Below are 9,404 nucleotides of genomic sequence, written 5' to 3'. Positions count from 1 at the left end.
ACACCGATGTTATTTTGACACAATAAAGTCCCATAAAACTTCATATATGGTGAAGTATAATATCAATCGATATTTCAGAATCTACAGTTGATTCAGTATCGTTAAATGAAACACGACATTCCATTGTGTTTTGGATGTGGAGTACCCCTTGAGTGGCCAAAATGTTGAACTTGTTTTCTTTTCATCACTTGGCAATACTTTTTGTCACGTCATCTGGTTTGAATGTTGACCACAGATTACCAACATGGTTAACAGTGTGATAGCGAGAAACAATAAAAAGAGACTATTTATGTAACGGATAACATAGATATATAGAACGTGAATAGTATTTCACAACGTTAATTTCATATTCTTCCTTTCATTATGATTCACAGTCTTTTTATAATTAATTCATCTGGGTAAGTAGTCATGCTGCTTATGAGGTTAGAGTTATCAGTAGACTCACCATTCAGAGCAGCATTTTGAACAGTTTGTGGACATCGTTAGTACCAATTGTAGGGGAACAAATGTTTTTCGTATGCATTCTAACTGGAGAAGGACAATGTTTGTACACTACTGCATTAAGCAGTGTTTCATCAGGGAAGGATATTCAGAATCTGTGAAGAATAAACATATTTTGATATTAATATGGCAGTTTACGTACGTATTGCCGTATTTATAGCACTGTGAATAATCAGGGAAGCAGATTTGTTTCATATGATCACAAACATATGAGGTGGTAGGTTTTTTCTTGATAAATGCATCAATACAATCAGTATGTCAGCTCATGCACACCACTTGCAAGTGTTGTAATGTTTAGAACTTAAACTTCATACATACTTTAATACATCCTCAAATCAGGTGTTGGCATAAACCGAACTATATCAATTCTGATTTCCTTAGACAAATGCCAGTCCATGACTGTTTCCATATACCCATTTCACCAGTTGTAATCATCCTGTGACTTACAAATTAACGCTGTATAACCTATGCATTTGACATGTTAAACAAACCATGTTGTACCCAAGCACACCAGTAATCAACTCCATGTGTGATTACTGTGTCAGTTTAAAAGAAAGCATATATGATACATGCACAGTATAATTTTACAGGGAGACAGGCCATTTAGTCTTGACTGTAATTTTCATTAAGGATGTTGTTTATTTTAGGGATGTATTTATGGAGAAACACTGGAAGAGCGTAATATCACGATCAGTATGTGACTATTTCTTTGATCAGCAGAGAAAAGTGGGAAGCCCTGAAGATATGCCACCAGTTATTGCAACACCACATCATTATCTAATTAGTATCCATCGATGCTGTATGTTCTTTGTTGCTGTTTGTATGACTGAAGGTTAGTTGTTTTTATTTCATGAAATTTACAGACACTGAGTTTGCAAGTGATGTTTGTGTATTCAAGATATTATGTTTCAGTTTAACTTTTCCAGTCTTCTTTTGGATTTCAAATGATATTTGAGATATATTACTTCCACTTTTATGCTGACAAAATAATGTTCTTATCCTGTGCCAGACAGAGTAATGACTGTTCTGCTTGCTTCCTAAATTTGACACGAGTAAAACTGTGAACATACATAACTGTATCATTAGTGGGAAAGTATGAGCAGTTTTAACAAAACATGAATACCAACAAAAACAGGGATAAGAATATAGTCATCATAGATATTAGTTTCGGAGAAATATAAATAGCTGATTCCTCTTTAATAATATGTATTTTACTTTGCAGTTCCTCCATTGTTTGTTATTGAGTTTCTTCATCGAGTTGTGGACACATTTGAAGATTACTTTAGTGAATGTACAGAGTCAATTATCAAAGAACACTATGTTGTAGTATATGAGGTAAGGATGATAAACTTTAATACAGTTAGTTCATCATAATTTATATGCATCTTATCAGATGAACTGCATACTACGAAATGAATTGTTGTCCATGACATCTGAGATATGTTGCTGTGGGTAGTCAGTAGTTTTATATTATTATGATTAGTTTTATGCACAAAAGTCCAGGGCACTTTACTGGTGTAAAATAAAGAGATATTATTTTTATTGTAATTTAATGATACCATTGTTGTAGTGTTATATATGAAAAAGAGTGTAATGAATTCTTCTTGGGCTACCAGCTATGTCAGCCTGACATAGCTGGTAGCCTGAGAAGAATTCATTATAACTTAGTCACCATGAAAGCTTCAGATCACACAGAGAAAAGAGTACTTAATCATCCTGTCATCTTACTGAATGCTAGATAACCTCAGCAATAATTAAATAGCTTAGAATTAATTAACCAACTACTAAGTGATTTATGTTCCTTATGTGTATAAATCTCTCAGTATGATTCATTGTCAAATATTTTCAGCTTCTTGATGAAATGTTAGACAATGGATTTCCACTGGCTACAGAATCAAACATTCTGAAGGAACTGATCAAGCCACCAAATATCCTAAGAACAATAGCTAATACTGTAACAGGAAAATCCAAGTAAGTTTAGCAAAGATACATACAGTTGCACTCATGTCATTATCATAATTACATATGGATATCTTTATTGCAGTCCATGGATCCATAAGGTAGTCTGATGACAATAGGATGTGGAATTAGTCATAATAATACAATACATATAAAAACTGAAAGAATGAGAATAGTGGTGATTCACATTTTAATGCTGTACTATTGACTTTGTAATTAATTGCCTGATGTATTAACATTCATATAATTTTTAAAATGTTGTTATAGTGTGAGTGCCACACTGCCAAGTGGTCAGTTGTCAAATGTGCCATGGCGTCGGACTGGTGTTAAATACACTAATAATGAAGCTTACTTTGATGTTGTGGAAGAAGTAGATGCCATCATTGATAAAGCTGGATCTACAGTCTTTGCTGAAATACAGGGATATGTAAGAGTAATATTGAAACATTTTGTATTTCATTCAAATGTTAATGCATACCAGTAATTTAATTCACCTTTCATCCTACCAACAGATTTTGATGGCCATTCATTGTTTTGCTATATTATAAGTCCCAATGAAAACCAGTTTAAGATTACAAAATACTTCATAACAAATTTTATATAAAAGAGGAATTATTGCATTCAAGTTCCTTTTCATGAAGTACAGCACAGCAGTCTAGTCATCTATGTGTAGTTCAGAAAATAACCATAAAATTAAATTCTTTGCCTTTGACCTGGAATATTTGTCTTTTTATTCTATCATTAACTAATACTGTACATATACAGTCTTTGTACCACTGTTTGAAGTATTTAAATTTTTATACCAATTTCATAAGTTTAAGACTTCTTGAACTTAGAAGTTTATAACATTGCTATTCTATTTTGCTATAAAGTAGTTACTTTAAAAAGTGCATTTGATGTCATAACTTATATGAAATACCTTAAAATATAGGACTGAATCCAGAAGATATCCAATGTTATTCTTTTTGTTTCACCCTTAAATACTTATCATGCAAATATATGTTTTAATATAGAATTTGGATCATGTGAATCAAGCTGTAGTTTCATAATTTTATGAACTGCTCTCAAAAAGTGGTTTGAACTTAGAGAATTCATGAAAACTATAATGCATTTCTTTTGACATTTATTTCTACAGATTTATTCCACATTAATCATTCTAGACCATCTGTCAGAAAGGACGTTTATCATCCAAATTATAAGTCAGAAATGTGGACTTACATACATGTGCTACACTGTTACTAAACATAACACATTTTCAGTTTTTTTCTATTTACTTTCTGATACTGTCAGTTAAAGTGATCTGCACTTATTATTTTCATGGTTGTACTTGATTCTTTCATGATTTTGATGGAAATATTCTGTGATACTTTAGAGATAAATATATGGAGTAATCTGTCACGCTGTAATTATATATTTACTTTCAAATTCTGGTTACATTGTCTAAATATTTTTATTGGATGATTCAATCCAGCTTCCTATTCAGTTGGTGCTGTGGAGTGTTTCCCTCAGAGTATGACAGAGCTTAGAACTGGCCATTCATTTCCCTCTAGTACTAATGTTAATGCATGAAGCTTTACTTCCACTGCTTTGAATTTTTAGTGTTTAAACACAGTGGCAAACTTCCTTTATATTTACCTTTATCCATGGCTGTAACATCACTGCCACAAGCTATTAACAAATGTGTGGTATTTTGCTTCTGTTAAAGTTTCCATAGGATTTTGCTGTAGATCCTAGCCAAGTACTTGTCATAACTTCACTCACAACATGGCATCATAAACTCTCATTACCACATCATTATTACATATTACATTAACCAAAATATCATGAGTATGTCCTTATTCTGCAGATTGACTGCTGCATAAAACTGAGTGGCATGCCTGATCTCACATTGTCCTTCATGAACCCGCGCTTATTTGATGATGTAAGTTTTCATCCTTGCGTTCGCTTCAAGAGATGGGAGGTGAGTTTGTTAACCTTCTATAGTGATTTATGTAGATTATGGTACATGTCATTCTGGAGGATAGGCTTTGTAGTGACTTACATTATTCTTTAAGTATCATCTAAGGTCCAGATTACCAGCATTATGCTAGTTTTTGTGGCCAAGTTTCTATATTGCAAAAGTCGGTCATGAGACAGTTTTATGATACCTTAGTACCACCTCATAAGTTCAGAATTGAATGGGACACCTCATCTGGTTTGTGCTAATGTTAATTTATTGCATGAAAATGTAAATATTGTAAAAATGTAGATCCAGTCTTAGATGAAAGTAAGGAAGTAATGTAATGATTAAAATATTCAAAATTATAATTGTACCTATTGTTTTATATGGGTGTAAAACTCTTGTTACAAGGGAAGAAAAGGGTGCTTAGGAGAATATTTGAACTCAAGTGACTGGAAGCTGGAGAAAATTCCATAATGAGGGGCACCGTACTTTATGCTATTCATCAGGTATAATTATGATGATCAAATCAGTGAGAATGAGATGGGTGGGGCATGTGGCTTGCATGAGGAGATGAAAAATATTCACAAAATTTTGGCTGGGAAACTTGAAGGGAAGAGACCAATCAGAGGTGTGAGGTTAATATTAAAATGGATCTAAGGAAAATATAATTTGGATTGGTTTTTGTGGACATGGTAATGAACCTTTATGTTCCATAAAAGAAGTTTAATAGCTGTTAACTTCTTCAGAAAGATTCTGTTCCATGGAATAGGTTAGTTGCTGATCTTGTCTATAGTATCTCAGTGTAAAGTCTGTCAGATTTCATGTTCATACATGTATTGAATATACTATGGATGTGATTACAGTCTGAGAGATTCTTGTCTTTCATTCCGCCTGATGGAAACTTCCGGTTAATGTCGTATCATATTGGATCACAAAATATAGTGGCCATTCCAATATATGTGCGACATAACATATCCTTCCGTGAAGCTGGTGGTGGGCGTCTTGACATCACTGTTGGACCAAAACAGACCATAGGTAGAACAGTAAGTATTTGAATTTAGACCAATTAAACCTTCTAGATGCTCCAATGAAATAAACATGGTTTTATCTACCATAGAACAAGTTTTCCAATTGTGCTGTTTGTAACTGAATATTTTCTGGATTTCTGATGTTAAGTTCGTCCTCAACTTTGTCTGTGGACCCAAAACGAGATGTTTTTAATTGTATTAATTCTTTTATATATGTATTTTGTTTTTTAGGTTGAATCTGTTATCATTGAGATACCTATGCCAAAAGCAGTCCTCAACTGCAGCCTAATATCAAACCAAGGGAAATACTCATTTGATCCTGTCAGCAAAGTCCTGATATGGGATGTCGGGCGTATTGATACAGCAAAGCTGCCCAGTCTACGTGGCACGGTGAGTCATCTGCAGTATCAGGACTGTAGTCACCATCAAGATTAAGATCAAAATATAATTGTTTGATGGGCATGTTACAGATCAATCTCCAATCTGGTGCTCCTGCTGTGGAATCAAATCCAGCAATCAATGTATGTATAACTGAAGTTCTTGTAAATTGGAAAGACTATGTCTGTAGATAGTAGATTCCTTGGTTTTCTCTATTTGTCATGTATTGTTTAATATATATGAAAAATCTTGCACTTGCAATATATGCATATTACATTAATAATATATTAATTATGTAGCAGTAGTAAAATGTGCTTTTGTACAGTACCGTATATAGAAATCAGGACTACTTTTATCTTCATTTCGCAGAAGGAACAAGTTAAGGTTATAATTATGATGCTTATTTTCTTTTAGTGCTTAAGCTAGCAGGAATTATAAATTAATTAATTATACACCTTAGTGGCTTGTTCCTGTGCATATCTGCTACTTCATTATGTGTTTGTAATTTTATTGTATAAACAAAGTATCATACAAAATTTGTACATATATTTATGATATACTCATTGAGTTCATATTCTTTGCTGTAGTGCTTCATCTGTCATTGTTATCAAGTGGATAGTTAAATATTGATTTTATGCATCTGTTATTATTTTACTTTAAGAAAAGCTTAATAAAAGTGGTATATTATTTGAAGATCTTTTAACAGCACAGAATTTAAGGACCCTACATTATGTGGCTAAGATATTCTGTGACCATTTACACATTAAATTGTGAAGAGAAATCCAGGCAGTGTTTCATGGGACTTGTATATAAAAGATCTTTTCAGGTGCTCCATTTGTGTATGGAGACCTGATCTACACAAATTTTAAATAGAATATCAGAGTGGCTTAACCATTTTCCAGGGTCATTACAGGATATGCTGAGAGATCAAAAAGATTCCATGTTCTCATACTCGGTTTGAATCTTGGATGGTGCACTGGCTATCCAGACTTCCCCACCCCCCTGTAATTATAGGTTAATGCTGGGAGCAGGTGAAGAACATTTTCTCCCCTTTCCTTTCCAGTGTACTGTGCATAATCAGTCTCATTAGTTGTTAACATAGTTATGCATTTATATAGTGTCATTACATAAGTATGTGTACTATACAATTTTTAATATACAGGTTCAATTCATCATCAGCCAGCTGGCTGTATCAGGACTGAAAGTGAATCGCCTTGATATGTATGGTGAGAAGTATAAGCCATTTAAGGGTGTCAAGTACATCACAAAAGCTGGCCGTTTCCAGATCAGAATGTGAATTTTGGGCTTAGACAGAGGAATGGTCTCATTAATAGTGCCAGTCCAGTAACTCTGCAAATGTGGTTATTCTGTATCACAAAGAGAAGTAAGTATTTCCAGATAATAAAGCTGTTTCATTGGAAGAGAACTTTATTCTTTCATGTTTTGATATTGACATCAGTTTTTTATAAAAAGGCTATTTCACTTGATAAAAACTCCTCATTGATGACAATGTATAGCATTTTGAAGTTATGATTTCTTTGGAACAGTCTCTCCAATCCAGTCTAAGTATGGTGGGTTTCCATTCTCAATCTGAAATACAGTACGCTTAAAAGATACAATGTAACAGTAGGGATTAATTTGGTGACAAATCATATCACCCATTTAAAAAAGAATCATGGAAATGTAACCTTCACATTCTACATTATTTTTAAAGAAAAATCCTTTTGAGTTAAATATACATCTTCAGGGATATATCAGTAGCTTTGGGGATAGCTGTACTTTGAAGATTTTTGTACTCTTTTATTCTATTCCTATCTTTATTATCTCTGATATTGCAAATTGTGCCTCCAAGGGTCTTCATAAGATTTTGATTTCAACCTTAAAATTTGTGCATCACTACTATAAAGCATGGAACAAAATATTGGTAGCAAATCTTGTGATACTTACTGGTAAAGAGATAACCTCACATACTTCATAAGGATGATTTGATCTGAAAATCATAAAGATATAAAAAGGTGTGTCAATCTGCAACACAGCTTCTACAAACTGGAAGGCAGAGGCTTATCTTATGTATTATTATGACTGCTTGAAATGTTTCGTTTAAGATTTACCTGACATATTGTGCCAGTTCATCAACTCGAGACGTTCTGGTTTTTATCATCTGAAAAATAAACTCAAAATATACAACAGCAGACTATATACACAATTCACAGTTGTGTATTGTGTCATACAGAATGAGGAGGATTTCATAAGTAACCTGAAACATCAGTCTACCCTTAATATATGTAATTATATTATTAGATAATCTCATTCTGTTTAGTACTGTAACTATAACAGTTACATACCATTAACACTTCAGAGTCTTCATTGATTTCTCCCTTCCATTCATACCTGTAGATGAAATATTGTTTTAATTAATAAAAATGATTAAATATATATATATAACTGCAGTACTATGAGTTTTCAGATTCCAGCACAAAATACAAATACTGACTTACACAGAAATTATTTTGGGAGTAATGTTAACACAGGCTGCCAGTTTGTTTGTCACAATACCACTGAAAATGATCATACAAATTAGTGACATGTACATTTTGTATATTTATTTATTTTTTTACAGTTTATTTAATGATGCTGTCAGTAGTTCCAATTATACAGTGTTGAATGATGTAATGTTTAGTGAATAATGATTGGGAAAGGATGTATAAGTGTTGTGAATTAAAGGTATTATCCTGACACCTGTCTTGGTCTGAGGAAAACCATGAAGACTCAAGATTACGTCTGCAGGTGGAAGTTAGTTTTGTAGCATGGCTTCTTAAGAGATGACTAGAGAACTCAACCAAAACAAGTCACGTTTCTTTAATAAACAAAGCCTATTAGGACATATTGTGGTGCTATGGTGCAGGGGAAATTTTACGTTTTGGTTCCTTTTATAATAATCACAATCAATGTCAAACTTAAAAATAAGATGATGAACTATAATGCTATACTCACTGAGCAAGCTTCTTTGCCACATCTTCACTAGGTGCTGTTACATAGACAACAGAATGAGTTCCTGCTGTGTAACCACCTGCCATGCCTCTCCTCAACAGTGTGAGTAAAACTGGCATACACAACAAAATTCCACCCAGCACCTGCAAGTACTTTCTAAATTAAGTAAATTTAAATGTTTTCAGTTTACTATATCAGAGTTTAAGAGGTAGAGTATATGGTAGTTTCCAAGTGCTCCTCTTTCCGGAAATTGGAGGAACAGCATGGATGTGTTGTGAGTTTAGAAACAGCAAGCAAGAAATAACTGGTTCGGGAGAAAGGTAATTTGTGACAGATTAGTTCCTTTCTATATATATTTTGACTCGTTCGTTACCGTTACACAATTATATTTTATTACCAATCAAGACCCGGACCAGTTTAGTCACTTAACATAATTTTCCATTTTGGTAATAGGTTAATTTTGACACCTTCATTCGTAATTACTTGCAGTTCTGTTGTAGATTGTTACCAACGTTTGAGAGGAATATACTTTAACGTAGACGGTGTTACCACCACAGAAACCAGGATTTTCATGTTTTATAAATTAGTATGGCAGGACTGAGATG

The 9,404-nt window shown here is 33.3% G+C and overlaps 2 protein-coding genes across 7 annotated transcripts; one reads left to right on the top strand and one right to left on the bottom strand.

The window, feature by feature from the left end:
• Positions 1 to 207: 207 nt before the first annotated feature.
• cm (AP-3 complex subunit carmine) lies at positions 208 to 7,234 on the top strand. 3 transcript variants are annotated; one of them, XM_087357486.1, is made up of 10 exons: positions 208 to 398; positions 1,149 to 1,333; positions 1,724 to 1,836; positions 2,351 to 2,472; positions 2,728 to 2,887; positions 4,307 to 4,420; positions 5,266 to 5,445; positions 5,662 to 5,820; positions 5,901 to 5,951; positions 6,971 to 7,234. In XM_087357486.1, exons 1-10 carry the CDS (start codon positions 364 to 366, stop codon positions 7,103 to 7,105), a joined length of 1,254 nt encoding a protein of 417 aa, XP_087213612.1. In that variant the 5' UTR covers positions 208 to 363; the 3' UTR covers positions 7,106 to 7,234. The 3 variants fall into 3 exon arrangements, with proteins under 3 accessions (XP_087213612.1, XP_021926025.2, XP_087213613.1); XM_022070333.2 differs by lacking the exon at positions 208 to 398 and adding an exon at positions 470 to 639; XM_087357487.1 differs by lacking the exon at positions 208 to 398 and adding an exon at positions 470 to 718.
• On the bottom strand, positions 7,219 to 9,380 carry LOC110832890 (protein CutA homolog). Of its 4 annotated transcripts, none has more exons than XM_022070336.2 (7): positions 9,283 to 9,380; positions 8,803 to 8,942; positions 8,307 to 8,366; positions 8,154 to 8,199; positions 7,920 to 7,969; positions 7,756 to 7,798; positions 7,219 to 7,398 (listed from the first exon to the last, which is right to left on the bottom strand). In XM_022070336.2, the coding sequence occupies exons 2-7, from the start codon at positions 8,916 to 8,918 to the stop codon at positions 7,336 to 7,338; spliced, it is 378 nt and encodes a 125-aa protein (XP_021926028.1). In that variant the 5' UTR covers positions 8,919 to 8,942; positions 9,283 to 9,380; the 3' UTR covers positions 7,219 to 7,335. The 4 variants fall into 4 exon arrangements, with proteins under 4 accessions (XP_021926028.1, XP_021926026.1, XP_021926027.1 ...); XM_022070334.2 differs by having other exon boundaries at positions 9,267 to 9,370; XM_022070335.2 differs by having other exon boundaries at positions 9,197 to 9,330.
• Positions 9,381 to 9,404: the final 24 nt, after the last annotated feature.

The sequence above is a fragment of the Zootermopsis nevadensis genome, unplaced genomic scaffold (assembly GCF_977971745.1).
Source record: "Zootermopsis nevadensis isolate Lab colony 2312 unplaced genomic scaffold, Znev_1.0 Znev_ptg000028l, whole genome shotgun sequence".
Taxonomy (NCBI): Eukaryota; Metazoa; Arthropoda; class Insecta; order Blattodea; family Termopsidae; genus Zootermopsis; species Zootermopsis nevadensis.
The sequence above is the reverse complement of the archived record's forward strand: the minus strand, read 5'-3'. Positions and strand labels throughout refer to the sequence as shown.

Excerpts from the sequence above, each read along its gene's own strand:
- LOC110832890 (XM_022070334.2), bottom strand. Across the intron at positions 7,970-8,153 it reads AAGACTCTGAAGTGTTAATG|ATGATAAAAACCAGAACGTC; the intron begins GTATGTAACTGT and ends TTTATTTTTCAG. Across the intron at positions 7,799-7,919 it reads GAACTGGCACAATATGTCAG|ATCAAATCATCCTTATGAAG; the intron begins GTAAATCTTAAA and ends TATGATTTTCAG.
- cm (XM_022070333.2), top strand. The coding sequence starts at position 518 with ATGCATTCTAACTGGAGAAGGACAATGTTTGTACACTACTGCATTAAG. Across the intron at positions 1,334-1,723 it reads TGCTGTTTGTATGACTGAAG|TTCCTCCATTGTTTGTTATT; the intron begins GTTAGTTGTTTT and ends TTTACTTTGCAG. Across the intron at positions 5,446-5,661 it reads AACAGACCATAGGTAGAACA|GTTGAATCTGTTATCATTGA; the intron begins GTAAGTATTTGA and ends TTTGTTTTTTAG.